The 15,504-nt window shown below is 39.0% G+C and overlaps 2 protein-coding genes across 3 annotated transcripts in view; both read right to left on the bottom strand.

The window, feature by feature from the left end:
* Window positions 1–2,339: 2,339 nt before the first annotated feature.
* Window positions 2,340–11,597, bottom strand: LOC118786886 (CD276 antigen-like). Its single transcript, XM_036542234.1, has 8 exons — window positions 11,330–11,597; window positions 10,662–10,761; window positions 9,799–10,146; window positions 9,363–9,644; window positions 5,291–5,481; window positions 4,161–4,260; window positions 3,227–3,574; window positions 2,340–2,839 (listed from the first exon to the last, which is right to left on the bottom strand). The coding sequence occupies exons 1-8, from the start codon at window positions 11,402–11,404 to the stop codon at window positions 2,355–2,357; spliced, it is 1,929 nt and encodes a 642-aa protein (XP_036398127.1). The 5' UTR covers window positions 11,405–11,597; the 3' UTR covers window positions 2,340–2,354.
* Window positions 11,598–14,714: 3,117 nt separating this feature from the next.
* Window positions 14,715–15,504, bottom strand: part of LOC118787333 (uncharacterized protein KIAA1522 homolog) — a 54,277-nt gene continuing 53,487 nt past the window's right edge. For both annotated transcript variants that reach the window (XM_036542856.1, XM_036542857.1), the window contains exon 8: window positions 14,715–15,316. In XM_036542856.1, coding sequence (XP_036398749.1) covers window positions 15,264–15,316 — 53 coding nt within the window. In that variant the 3' untranslated portion in view covers window positions 14,715–15,263. The remainder of the gene's footprint in view (window positions 15,317–15,504) is intronic.

A 15,504-nucleotide genomic window follows, 5' to 3' on the forward strand; every position in this document is an offset into this window, starting at 1 on the left:
AATGTCATGTTAAAAAGTTGGAAATTGAGTCATGAACCTAGGAAGACTTCCTTGTAGGTGTGAGTATGTGTATTTCATTGGAAGTGTGTCCATCCTCCTTGTACCCGTGGAGTAGGTGTAGTGTTTTCAGTTCTGATTTTATAATCCAAAGGTTGTAGATTCAGTTGCCAGGTGGGGCACCTATCCTGAAGAGCTTCAGCCAATATTGGCCTGAATGATATGTTAAAATGTAATATGTGTAAATCTCTCTGGATAAGGGTGTGAGTTAAGCAAATAAATGATGTAATTAAACAATAAAATAAAAGCACTACTGGTCTTTCAAAATGTAAAATGTACCCTTGCCTTAGTTCTGCTAGTGAGGTCCAAGTTCACCTCCCATCACCATGATAAATGTTGTTCAAATGACATCCCTCTATTTCTGACTTCTTCTCCAGGGGTTGCCACCTACAAACTGAATAAAGTCCTTCTAGGGGTTACTTATATCATCAGCAGTGGTATAGTGGTATAGTGATTTTTAAGGAGTGTGGCTTTTAACCCAAGGAGTTTCAGTTTGATTAGCAGGATTTGCGCTGCTGTTGTACCTCTGGGAAAGGTACTTATAACCTATCAATATCATGTGCAAAGCCTTGGAATCTCACAATAAAATGTAAACTGCTCTGAATAAGTGTCTGCTAAGCAAATGTACTCCAACCAACAACACTGTGGACAGTTAGCTATGTAGTTGTGATTTAAGTCTACTGCAATGGCAGGTAAGCCATATGCCACATTAATTTATACGTGTAACTCAGCTGAGCATACTATAGCATGAGCTTTGGGGCTTTATGCCAAATTAAAGAACAAACAAAACTGAGGTATTGAACTGAGGCATCTGAGGTATTGAACACCGACCTTTAGGTCCAAATAGCAAGGTGAGGCATGTTATCAAACTTGCTGTAGTAAAACTATAAATGGAATGAAAGAACAATTAGGCAAATGCAGGAACTGTGATTAGATAAGTATGGATACATTTTCCTCTAATTTGTATGTTTATTGTATATCAGCATCTCCTGGTGCTGAAAACCACACTACAAACTTGGGGACTGCAGAGATGGTTACAAAAATATAATGTAACAAAACAGTAAAAAAATGGCATGGCAGTTGAATTATAATTTATTCTTCAACAGGTCATATGTATAACATGACCTATATAAAGACTTGACATCATATCTCAATAAACAGTAAAATAAATAACTATGTAAAAATTTACTTGCAATAACTACCACTTACAATTCAAGAAAAATTGAAAATCTGGATACAAAATACATTTCAGTTGAATGTCATGTGCTAAATAAATATATTTTGTTCATATCACAAAGTCTAAACAATATTCAAATGGACCTGACCTTCAGAGACTTGAAAAACTCAAAAAAACTCAACTGAACATCTGAAATTGATATTTATAATTTTCTTCCCTACCCCTACTGTTTTTATCCTTGCACTAAATTTGGCAGTTGTATTTACCTTGCCTCACTGTTAAACCTTATTCCCTCATGCAGGAGCGCTGAAGCACAAGGAATACAACCGTCAGATACTACTTTTAACACAACAGATCCCATAGTGCATCACAACAGAGAGAAGGCAGTGATTGGAAGATAGGTGTACCTCTCACTCACATCATCTGATCACCTCACAAATGCCTGGTGAGTCACTTGTGAATTCTGAAGAGAGGTATATCGACAAGACCCTGGCAGCTGCAGATTCCTGGTCATTACTGATTAGTGATATAATACAGGCTCCAACCTGCTGTCTTGGATGTTAGGATTCAGCAGCCACTTGGGAACCCCACCATTCACAATGTTAAGTGCACATTAAATATTCCTGCAGTGACACACAGTTCAAGTATGCAGTTGTGTTCTTTTATAGAGGTCCGTTCTGTACTACATCGGCATCTTGACTTCTGACTGGAGTCTTGGACTTATTGAAGCATTTTGTCCTCAAGTGTAACACCAGAACTCCCAGTAATATGAGTGCAATCGCAAGGCTCAGAGGCAGAAGAAAACATAGCCTGCATCGCTGATCACTACACGGTACCTCCTCAGCTTCTGAAACCACAAGATAAAACATGTCAAAATGAATTCAGTCACACTGCCATTAAAAAGCCGCAGTGTCAGTTATGAGCTCACAAATACGTTCTACCTAAGGAAGGAAGTGAAGCACAAATTCAAGCAACTGTAAAATTAAGCACAAAAAAAAACAAGACAATTCAGGCTTCCATCTGGAAAGGATGCATGATTTGGTAACAAAGACAAGTTGATGGTAAGAGGAAGTGTCGGACATAACTTCAGAATAAGTCACTGATGGCTCACAATATCCATTCATAGCACATTTCCGTGAACATGTGAACCTTCACTGCAGAAGGTGGCATCACCCCCTGGGGCCATAACTGAAGTGCAGTTAGTTCTCTTTTTTTGGGTCTTGGTCTTTAGCTCAGCAGGCCAATCATATCTCTCGGTGTGCTCTTTGGGTGGCAAAGGTACTGGTTTGTTACACACGCTTACATAGCGACTAAAATTACCTGACTGTAGGCTGAACTCTCTCCTCATCTCCTGTTTCAGGTCCTCGTTCCTCAAGACGAATGTGAGGGTGGAGTTGGCCCTTCTGTGCTGGGTCAGCGTGCTGGAGACTATGTAAAGTCCGTGTTTGTCCTTCTGAGAGTGAGTGACAGTCTTGTTGATAACCTCTACTCCCCTCTCATCCAGCCACTGCACTGTGGGAGCAGGGTACCCCCCCTGTGATGTCAATTGCAGCTCTACCACGTGGTTGGATGCTGTCACCAGAAGGTGGGGCTCTCCGTAGAATGCTGGAAGAAAACGGAGAAACTGGTACCATACGTTTCTATTAATTTAAAATATGTATGTTTAGATAAACTGATTTTATACACTGATCATATGAATATGTGTTTAATAATTGTTTTACGGCGGGATTTGAGTAGCCAGCTAGTCTTTTTTACAGACGCTATTCTTACATGTTTAAATGAGTTCGTTAAGAGAATAATGAAACATGTTTCTTAAAATGTGTTTGCCAAAGTATACTATGTAAACTATACTAGGAAACATATTGCACTATAATAGATACAAAGCACAAACGTGGTCCAACCTGGTCCAAATTACATAAGTCCTGAGAGGTAGCTTTAATTCCCAAGGAAGAAAACTATCCAATAGGTATAAATAGGTATAAATGTAAATACCTGCAAACTTCACAGGGAAGGTTTTCCTCTGGCTGCCGCTTAGGGTGCTGACAGAGCAGGTGTATGGCCCTGCATCTTCGGGGGTGACACGGTCCAGTCTGAGGGAGGCGTTCCCCCTCCACAGTTCAGAGTGGTACAGACTGGTTCGGTTGGCATAGTGATGGCTTTGCCTGTCCAGCTGGTCCCGGCTATGGTAGAAGCTGTGAATGACCTCCAGCCCTCGCTGCCAGGTGATGACGCTGCTGGCTGGGTCAAAGGTTGCACCCACAGGGAAGCTGCAGTTTAGCACTGCATACTGCCCATGGATAACGAACTGGGGGGTGCTGGGTACTGTGACCTCGAACTCCGCTGGAGAGACAGACAGAGAGAGAGGCAGTGCAACAGAGCAGATGTCAGACTTCAAAACATATAAATAAAAGAATGCCCTATCCACATTTAAGTCCATTACCAGAAGACACTATTGAGTGTGACTACTGACACTACACGATTGAACTGATACTGACAGAATACTTCTGTTACCACAAACACCATCAATCAGTCCAGATATAGTACATTGCTGCCAATAACAGCCTCCACAACTGATGCAATTATATAGCAGAATCTTAGAGTTATGATCCCATTTGTTATAATCTTGGTACTGAGCATCACACCCCATACCAACTGGAAAGCACACTCTTCTGAAGCCACAAGCAAATGGAATCACTTCAAACAAATCATTTTAAAAATGCCCAAATGGTCCAAAACAGCAGAACAAGCATGACAGCAAAAAAAAAAAAAAAATCAAACATTAAATTATCATGTTAAAACATTTAATTAACTTTACATTACAGAGAGTGCCAAGTCAAGGCAGAGTGGTAAATACTTCACATACTTCACAATACTTCACATTTATATAAAACTCCTTCTACCAGTGCTGCTGATAATGTTGATTTACCAAAGCAGAGAGAGTTGAGTACCAAACATATAATGAAGGATACACTGGTATCCTTCAATGTCCAGCTCATATCAATGTTTCTGTTTTCAGTGCGATCAACCTGCAATAGAAAACCAAATACAAAGCACACATTCAGAGGAGGATGGCAGATAAATCTGCAAAGAGGCCTTATAAACAAACTAAATGAAAGATTCAAGTGAAAGAGGTTTAATTACTACATCAAGATACTGTAATCAAGATACTGTGCTTATACTGCACAGATGTTCCCTGTGATATCCTTTAAATGATGTCAGCTTTATGGAGTCATGTAACTGTTTTTAGCAGATTGGAGGTAGATCTTCAAACTGCCACATTACTTTATAATATACAATGCCCTTACTCATGGAAAAAAAAAAATCTTAAATATCATACATTCATACAGCAGGTTCTTTAGTGAAGCTAAGTTAGGTACCTTGCTAATGGGTAAGTCAGCAATGACGCCCTGATGATATAACCTTATATCCTACAATAATAATAATAATAACAATAACAACAAAATAACAAAGCACAACAATGACAATAATAATGTAATAATAATAATAATAATAAAAGTGTAAACAGAGTTTAACTTTTGGTGTGCGGTCAAGAAGGTAATGAGAGTAAACTAGCATAGATTACTGTCAATAAAACTAGCATAAATTACTGTCAATAACTGCAAATCATCTTAACGTCCTCCGTAACAACACAAGCCAACTTGGTAACATTCACATTCACACATTCGGTTGTCTATTGCTGCGGCAGGCCATGTCATAATTGCTAAAAGCGTGTGTTTAAAAGAATTACTTGTACAGAACTATGTTACATGATCTGTTGGATGAAAACTCGAAACGCATCTTACTCATATGAATAATTACTAAATGCTCATTTACATAGTTTACATAGTATACTTTGGCAAACACATTTTAAGAAACATGTTTCATTATTCTCTTAACGAACTCATTTAAACATGTAAGAATAGCGTCTGTAAAAAAGACTAGCTGGCTACTCAAATCCCGCCGTAAAACAATTATTAAACACATATTCATATGATCAGTGTATAAAATCAGTTTATCTAAACATACATATTTTAAATTAATAGAAACGTATGGTACCAGTTTCTCCGTTTTCTGCATGTTCTCTTCTGTACTTCTATGCAGGTGTACCTCGGCTCCTTTAGTCCTGGGCGTTACCGCAGAGACTTGTTCAAGCCTAGTTCCGGCACGCCTATAACGTGACGTAATTAGTGTTGGCTCCTTTATCAATTTCCAGTTGATTTTGGCGTTGTGTAGTGCTGCGACATCCTCTCCTCAGGGTCAAAACATAGGCCCCTCCCACAAAGCATATCTAAACTAATAATAGAGTGATATGTGGCAGACGTTGTGTTCACTTCATGTACTTTTAACGCATGTTTATTTGTAGGCTACAAGCTACAAGCATCATTGACAAATACAATACACACACTTGAACAGTTGGGTTGGTTATATTTACAATACGTGCTAAATTCCCCAAAGTACCTACATTATTAATTAATAGTAAGCTGTAACTTGTTGGCTGGTGGCCTATCTTGGAGCACAGGACATGGCTATGTGTCTGGGCTGTGTCAGAGCAAGCAGACATTTATGCCTGCACTTTGTCACTTGACTGACACTCCTGTCTGACAAGTATTAGATCTAGCATGCAAAGAGATAGTATCTTTGAGTGATACAGAGTATGGCATGTGGAAACCGTTGGTAGCTCATTCCATTTGAATGATTCAGGGTGTGGCACACCATAGGTTTGAAGGCTTTTTTTTTATGGATAAACATAGCAACCCACAGCTAGAAAAATGCACTGAGGTTACTGGTGGTGACATACATATGTCTTCCCTTTACACAGTGCTTATATAACTAGTGATGAACAATGCATACATGCTTCAGTAAATTCACAATATCTGACACACTGATAAGTGCAAAACCGCAGTACAACACACCTTACAACACAAACAAGGGAAGAAGTAGAGTCTAAGACAGATTGGAGGTACAGTGCTTAGCTTTAAAGTGACTCTGACTCATGACTCTGAAACTGTTTTTTTTTTTTCCATGATTTATAACTTTGACCATTTTATTTCATTTTACTTTACTATACATCTTCAGCACATTGGTTTCAAGAGCATGCCATCTAGTGGCCATTTCAGCACTACATTTCTAAAACTAGGTTAATATAGTAACTTCATTTTCTCAAGTAAACAGTTTATTACATGTATGACAAATATTAACAGTATACACACAAAATCATTTTTATATATTTAAATGATGCAACAAAATAACTCATATTTACAATAATATACAACTCACAAGTACTAATACCACTCAAGAAAAGAAATATAGGTAACTTGACACCTTTACATAAGAGAAACATGTCTCCATTCTACAAATCATTGTGAGGACAACTGGCTGGCCTGTTCTAAAACTTTCAATAGAGACCTATTGCTTTGCCTCATATAATCTGTGACCCCCCTTCAAGTGAGAGAAAATTATGTCTGAGTAACACAAGTACAGTCTAATTGTCTATACCTCAGAGGAAGCCCACATTATTTAAATCCTTACAGTTGGCTACAAGTCCCAAGGAAGAGTCACTTCAAGGATTGTCTGAGTAGATAATTAATGTATTGACTGGCAGACCCACTGCTATTCAAGAGGTGAATGTTCACGAGAAAATAAAATCCTACAGACTGCCATCACTCTCTAATGTCCTGACAGTTCTGTTTGACAAAATAATAGGTAATTTCACCCTCTCTGATTGCTGAGCTTTTATGGAAAAATAGCAAAAAAATTTAAAGCTTTATTCACAGACCACATGGGAAACTTTTTAACATGAAGCACATTCAGGGCAATATTGCAAACAGGCCCATGAAATATATTTGTGAACATGATGAGCTACCTTATTTACCATTTAGTTGGTAAATGTGCGACAGGTTGATTTTGGAACAGTGAATTTTTTATTTTGATTGAGGTTTTTATTTTGTTGTTATCGATTAGCACTGTTGGATTCTGTGCACTGTCATGCAGGAGACTCTTTCTAATGGAAAGTGCATAATCTACTGTATTGGTCACCTCAAACTTTTCACAGTGCTCTTGGGGAAGGTACTTATAAGCCATATAATATCATGTAAAATGTATGTTACTCTGAATAAGTATCTTGAGAACATGTACATTGTTGTAACTGACCACAGTGTAGACAGTTAGCTACGCAATTGTGATTTAAGTGTTTTGGAATCACATCTGCCAAGTTATAGGCTGGCAGAGCATACTGAAATGCAAACTGTGTTCTAGGTCTTTATACCACAATCAAGGAAACATGGAGCATCTGAGGTAATGAATATGGAAACTAGGTTTTAGGTTCAAATCCCAAGGTGAGACACATTGTCTAATTTGCTCTAGAAAAAATGTACAAATGCGAAGAAAGAACAATTATGGAAATGCAGGCACTGCGATTGGGAGGAACATGTATGCTTACCAATTATATAATCCATATTTTGACTGAATTAAAGATGGTGCTTAAAAGTACACTGTAAACATGGGAACTGTAGAAATATACAAATATAATTTAATGAAATGCATACAGTATCACTGATGAACATGACGGTAAAAAGGTATAGCAGTATAGTTTATACTTTTATATACATTTATATGTAACATATGCATTTATTCTTCAGCAGTAATAAATTCATTTATATTTCAGCATGTAATATACATAATATGACCAATACAAAAATAGTTTTTCACCCTATATCAGAGTAAAATAAACACCTAGCTAAATAACTTACTTGACAACTAGCAATACTTTTACAGTTAAAGAAAGCTTCAAAATCTGGATAAAAAGCTACATTTTTGTGGAATGTAGTGGTAAATAAATACATTTGGTTCATATCAAGAAGTGTAAACAACATACAAATAGTGGCAGTGTAGCATAGTGGTTAAGGACCACAACCCGTAACCGAAAGGTTGCTGGTTTCATCCTCGCTGGGACACTGCTGTTGTACCTTTGGACAAGGTACACTTACTTATGTAAGTCGCTCAGGGTAAGAGCGTCTGCTAAATAATGTAATGTAAAATAGACCTGAACTTTTTCACATTGGCGCTTAGCAGACGCTCTTACCCAGAGCGACTTACATAGGTTACACTTTTTTACAATGTTATCCATTATACAGCTGGATATTTTACTGAGGCAATTGTGGCTTAAGTACCTTGCCCAAGGGTACAGTAGCAGCGCTCCAGCGGGGAATTGACATTGGAACTCTACATTTAGCATCCCTTAACGTCACATCCTTCACCCTCGTGCAGGAACACTGAAGCACTACAAGTCCCATAGCGCATCACAGGAGAACGAACTCTGATTTATGGTCCAATCGCCTTGTGAGGTAGTGCTCAGCACCATTACTGAGTGAGCCAATCAGGAAGCCTTATCATTCACAAATGTAAATATACCTTAAAATTGTAGAACAGTGACACATACCTCAAGTATGCAGTTATGGTATTTTACAGAAGTCCGTTATTCAGTGCAGGTACATGACCGTTTTGACTTCTTTTGCTCGGAGTCTTGGTCTCATTGAAGCAGCTTTTCCTAAAGTAGAAGGCCAGCACTCCCAGTCCTATAACTGTAATCACCAGACTCAGAGGGAGGAGAACAACCAAGCTGCATCACTGATCACTTTGTGGTACCTCTGCAGCTTCTGAAACAAAATAACAAATGTCAAAATGATTTGAGTCACATTCAGATTGAAGGGCCACAGTGTGAATGGTCGACTACAAAAAAGGTTATACCTAAAGAAGGAAATGAAGGACAACTCAAAACTCAAAAATCTGAGCAGGAAAAAAATAAGGTTTCCATTCCATAGTATATATAGTGCAGAATCTGATAACAAAAACAAGTTGATGGTAAGAGGAAGTTTTTGGAATTATTAAAGTTATCACTGATGGCCCAAAATATCTGTTTGTAGCAGATTTCCGTAACATGAGTGAGCACATGAGCCTTCACTGCAGAAGGTGACATCACTCCCTGGAACCACAATAGGAGTCCAGTCAGTTCCCCTTGGTTGGGGTCTTTAGTTTTTAGCTCAGTGCACCAATTGTATCTCAGGGTGTGCTCTGTGGATGGCAAAGGTATCAATTTGTAACAAACCCCTTACACATCAAGTGAAATTACCTGACTGTAGGCTAAACTCCCTCCTCATCTCCTGTTTCAGGTCCTTGTTCCTCAAGACGAATGTGAGGGTTGATTTGGCCCCTCTGTCCTGGGTCAATGTGCTGGAGACCATGTAAAGTCCATGTATGTCCTTCTGAGAATGAGTGACAGTTTCATTGGTGACATCCTCTCCACTCTCATTCAGCCACTGCACTGTGGGAGCGGGGTACCCTCGTGATGTCAGTTGCAGTTTCATCTTGTGGCTAGATGCTGTCACCAAAAGGTGGGGCTCCGTATAGAAGGCTGAATATGACAGGAAACATATTACTACCATAGATACGAAAAAAAGGTGTGTCCACACCAGGGGCACCTGGTAAAGTCCAAGTTGCTTAGGTCCTGAGGGGCAGCTTTAATTCCCAAGGAAGAGTCCAAAACTAAGAGGCAGAGATGTAAATACCTGCAAACTTCACAGGGAAGGTTTTCTTCTGGCTGCCGCTTAGGGTGCTGACAGAGCAGGTGTATGGCCCTGCATCTTCGGGGGTGACACGGTCCAGTCTGAGGGAGGCGTTCCCCCTCCACAGTTCAGAGTGGTACAGGCTGGTTCGGTTGGCGTAGTGATGGCTTTGCCTGTCCAGCTGGTCCCGGCTACGGTAGAAGCTGTGAATGACCTCCAGCCCTCGCTGCCAGGTGATGACGCTGCTGGCTGGGTCAAAGGTTGCATCCACAGGGAAGCTGCAGTTTAGCACTGCATACTGCCCATGGATAACGAACTGGGGGGTGCTGGGAACTGTGACCTCAAAGTCCGCTGGAGAGAGAGAGAGAGGCAGTGCAATAGAGCAGAAGTCAGATTTCAAAACAAATAAATAATAGGGCACCACATCCACATTTATGTACATTACTAGCAGATATCCAACTCTTTGATAACAGAGGCTACACAATTGAACTGAGACTCACCAAACACTTCTATTGCTACAAAAATCACAAATCATTCCAAATACAGCACTGTACAGCATTTACCAACATTTACAGTCAATGTAAGCATACAGTAGAACCTTTCTGACATTCTTTACAGTCTTGATACTGAGCACAACAGAACAGGTCAACTTGAAAATACACTGTTCTGGAGCCATAAGCAAATACAATCATTTACAGTACATTCATTTAGAAAGGCCCCAAAACAGGTGAAACAAAAAATGAGTTTCTGATCTAACATTTGGTTGACTGGTTTACATTACAGAGAGCACCAAGTCAAGGCACAGTGGGAAATAGTTCATAATTACTAAAATCTGTTCACCAGTGATGATGATAATTTTGACTTACCAAAGCAGAGAGAGTTGAGCATCAAAGATATGATGAAGAATACAACCGTGACTCTCAATGTCCAGCTCATACCAGTGTATCTGCCTTCCAAGTGTTTAACCTGCAATGGACAACCGAGTACAATGCATACATTTAGAGGAGGATAGCAGATAAATCCTGAAGCAAGCAACCAATGCCATGGTAATCTGTTTTAAAGTAAGCTAACTCGCTGTGTTCATAAATATATTTCATGGGAACATTTAGAATACTGTAATACTATAATGTATAGTACTATACTATTATAATGCTATAATACGTAGAATACTATAATGACGCAGTAACTCATGACATGACATTTCTATCCAATGACATCAGAGAAATAAGTGATTCTGTGGGATTCTATTTTTCACAACAAGGTCAGCTCATCAGACAGGGTTGAAATCAACTGTCTTTCACAACAACAAGTGAAAGATCTTCCGTGTGATATCCAGTACTAGTTTAAAGTCGCGTTTCTTAAAACGAATCTGCCACATTTGCGCTATATTCGGCGCTGTCTGGCAACTCAAAAGCCAACGTGAAACAATTGTTAAATACATACTTATATCTTTCTTTTATGAAGTCAGGTTATTTGGCATTTAATCTTTAATCTTCTCCAGTACGTATTTAAAATTAATAGAAAAATACGGTACCAGGTTCTCCTGTTGTTTGTTCTCCTCGGTAGGTGTACCTTGACGTGTTTCTGCTCCTTTACTGCGGGACTTCATAACAGGTGCTTATATCACCTACAAGAAGACGTCATGAGACACACCTTTCTCGTGACGTTCCATTTTCCAGAATTTTCCGACGCTGGTGGTGTTTTGGCAACCACACATACATGAAAGCAACGTGTTGACTGAGAGTGTGTTGACATGGTGCTAAAACACATATTTTCGGCAATAAGTGCTTATTCATGAATACAAGCATAAAGTAGTCGACTAGTGTAATCTTCAAAGTTGTAGGGATGCTCACCTTGCCTTGTCATACATGGCAGCAGTACAATAAACAATAAAGGAATTACTACGTCGAAGACGCTATTTAACGATCGACTAACGCAGTCGATTCCAGTTCTGGTCAAGACATAACTGAGAAAATTGAATCCAACAGCTTGCCTTCACTCTTCAATGTCCTTATAGTTGTGTGCGATCTTAAAGTTGTTTGACAAAAAGTAACAGTTGATTTCAACCCTCTCTGATGAACTGACCTTTTTGTGAAAAATAGAATGCCACAGAATCATTTATTTCGATGCCTTTGGACAGAAATGCCATGTCATGAGTTACTGCGTCATTCTACGGACAAAATGTAAACCTTTATTCATGGATGTCTTGAGAAATATTCTAAATGTTCCCATGAAATATATTTGTGAACACAGCGAGTTAGCTTACTCTAAAACAGATTACCACGACAATGGTTGCTTGTTATCCTGTTTAATTGGTAATCGCATCTGTCATCTAAAAATCCATAGCGACGCCCACTCTTCACTTGCTATCCATGATCATCCCAGATTTGTCCAAAACTGGCATCTTCCGTTTCAGTCATGTGTCTTGGTGTCACCGATCATGGAGGCAGAAAAAAAAACAAAAACCAAAACATTTTGTCAGTGGCGACATGACGTATGCGTGACAAAGCGAGACTGATATTTCCTTGTACCTTTTTTTCCTGCCCGACATATCCAGCACAGAGCACTGCTCAATATTATCAGTACAGTGAGGCGCAAGTCCTCCCACGTTCCTCTTCAAAGATGTTTCCAACAGCAGCTTTCAGGTTATGTCCTGGTTCCTTAATGTAGAATTGAGCCAAGTATCTCCAGCACATTGATTTCAAGAGCTTGCCATCTAGTGGCCACTATTGGGTGCTATCTGATCACTACTGAACTGTTAACTGTAAATGAGAACACAGAAATACATATTTAGTGGTTTAAACAGCACACTATAGCTGAGAATTACTAAATACATATGTGGGCATATTCGGTAATATGGCTGCGGCTCTGCGCTCTCTTTTATTTCGTTGTGCTTTATGTACAATGATGATAAAGGAATTCAATTAATACATTTGGCATTAAATTCAGGCAGCACAGTGGTGATGATATAGAGCAACATTCTGGATGTAATGCTCTGATTTATGGATCTAAATATATTTCATATGCAAGTGAAGGTTTCTGCAATGTATTATAAATTAATGCATATTCTGGAACAGACTAAGCTCTTGTGCCAAACATTGAACGCTATGTCAATGTGAATGTAGTGAATGTAGTGAAATGTAATGAAATGAGTCTGAATCCTGTGGATGAGTGGATCAATAATGTAATCTCATTTTGACAGGCCATGCCTAATTGCACTTGGTGATGGTCAGTTACATGGACAATAGCACTGAAACCTATAATAAATGTCCTTAAAATTCTTAATTCAGATTCACACATACACACACAGCTGCTCTTGAGATCTTGGAAATAAAAGTTTAGAGTTCAGTCTTGATGAAAACAAATGCAAGGCACAAGAGTTCAAAGACATTTTATTTATTCATAATCTTTCTGAACAAAAGAATACTAAACTGTACATTATTGGCATTATTTTATGTTCAATGTATATTTTTTGCATTTCCAAGGCAGAATCTTCAGACAGTGGAAGATAGCGTTCCCAGTTCCCTGATTCCTGATTGGTATCAGGAATTCCTGACAGGACAGGACAGGTATTCCTGACAGGACAGCTGTGCCTTGCATGAAGGTACTAACTCTGAAGCAGATAAAAGCAAAGGACCTAAAGCAGAAATGAGTTGAGATGGAAACACTGGCATAGACACCTTTTAACAGACTGCTGTTGCTTGTCAGACAAAGGGGAATCAATCCACTTTAGACTCATTTCTCTGGCCTTCGTCACCTGGACTTGAACCAAACTCTGTCACCGTGGATACTAAGGATGACAGCTTTTTCTGAGAGCACAGCTGCTCCTTTTTGTCACTTTTCCAAATTTAGTTGCACTCACTGCATGCTCTTGGATTTTTGATCCCATGATGATTCAGTTTGATTCAGTTCCACCCACCCTATTGTCCCTAAAAGGGGACATATTGGGCCTTTCTCAGGAAATACCTGTGCTGGAGGTGTCCAACCTGAGTTGGTGTCTGTCATTAACTATTGCTCTAAAGGTCTCTCACCCAGTGCAGCTACAGGGCAGTCTGGGCTCCACCCTCTGCACCACCTCATGATTCTAACAATGGTGCTATTCTTTTAGTAGACAAAAATGTAACAAAATCAGGTGATGCAATACACCTGTTCCAATAGAGAGGTGATACAGAATTCCATACTACATTTTAAATAATGATTCTTTCTGTCTCCACTCCCAGCTGAATTGACACTTCCACTTCACAAGGGGTCTTTTATGGACCTCCTGCATGGACAGAGAAGTCCGTACCTGTTCAGGGAGACGTGTTCAAGAGCTCTGAGGGTCAAATGACCACAATTAAACTTCAGGCAAGGGAGCAAATGTTACAAAAGAGGACAAAAAGACATGCATACAGAATAAACTGGTTTTGTTTTTTTTCTCCAGTCCATGACAGCTTTGCTTTTCCTGAATCCATGACAGTCCTCTTCAATGCAAACGAATGGTTTATATGGGAACACGTTTGAGTGCCTTATATTTTAAGAAGCAGCTATTTCCACTTTTAATATCAGCCCCGTAGGACTACACAATAGTCTTGTTCAACACACTTCCTTTCAGAGATTTTAAAAAAAGAATTGATTTTTTATCATTCAAAGTGCTTTTTGATTGACATCTTGTATATATATTTTTGTAGTATGAAGAATCCCTTTTTCAAGCACAGTATACTCATTACTACACAAAAACAAGCCATTAAAAAGTAAAAGCATTTTGTGGTAACAAGTAAGAGTTACCAAACCAGTAAACTAAGTTAGAGAATACTCATCTTTTCTGTCCAAAAGGAATGAATGGTTTTGGGATCTTTGGAACACAATTAGCTTAATTTATGAAGTGATTAAAACAACAGAATGACTTAAGATGAATGTGATTAGTAGTAACTTTGGCTACACTCAAGAGAGGAATAGTGCATGTTTTCAGTGATATTTCAAATATATATATATATAAAAATACAGTTTTCAGGTCTTATACATACAGGTTTAACGCAAACTTTTTTAGGCAACCACCTTTGAACCTAGTAGCAGTTGTCCTTCCCCATCTAAACCACTTGTGCTCAACCTCGTTACCTTGTAGTCAAACTGTGACCGTGAATTCAACAAAATCATTTGAAACAAATAGCTTTGTCCACTCATTCCCAGGGCATACTGTTTCACTTGAGCCAGAGTAGACAGTCTTTCAGTTTAGTCAGAGTTTGGAAAAATACTCCAAAATAAAGCTATAATTAAAGAAATTAAAGACCAACACCTTTCTTACATAAATACAAAGGCTGTTATGGGGCTAAAGTGTCTTCTCAAAAGACTTCTTTCTCCCTTTAAGCAGTTCCAGTTATCTTTTCTTCAGTGTGTCCATCTTTACATCTTGTTCTCTCTCACACCACTCAACTACCTCCCAACTGTTTTGAGGCTGGTCCTGAATTTCTGATTGGTCCATTCTTTGATCACGATGTGGGCAATGACGACACTAGGCCTGCATTCACACTCTCAGGGCTACCTGTAAGAAGACATGGAGAAACCTGTCAGGTATCCAACTGAAAAAAAAAAAACAGACACTCCTGCATAGCAATAATTTGGTCATCTACCCTGGGCCAAAGTGGCTGTATAAGGGAAAGACCATGCAATAAACTATATTCATTTATTCTTCAGTGAACTGTACACCAATCATATAAGCCTTCCACTCCA

This window comes from Megalops cyprinoides, chromosome 12 (genome assembly GCF_013368585.1).
Source record: "Megalops cyprinoides isolate fMegCyp1 chromosome 12, fMegCyp1.pri, whole genome shotgun sequence".
NCBI classification, from domain to species: domain Eukaryota; kingdom Metazoa; phylum Chordata; class Actinopteri; order Elopiformes; family Megalopidae; genus Megalops; species Megalops cyprinoides.

Excerpts from the sequence above, each read along its gene's own strand:
- LOC118786886 (XM_036542234.1), bottom strand. The coding sequence starts at position 11,404 with ATGAAGTCCCGCAGTAAAGGAGCAGAAACACGTCAAGGTACACCTACC. Across the intron at positions 3,575-4,160 it reads ACTCAACTCTCTCTGCTTTG|CGGAGTTCGAGGTCACAGTA; the intron begins GTAAATCAACAT and ends CTGTCTCTCCAG. Across the intron at positions 2,840-3,226 it reads CTTCCCTGTGAAGTTTGCAG|CATTCTACGGAGAGCCCCAC; the intron begins GTATTTACATTT and ends GTTTTCTTCCAG.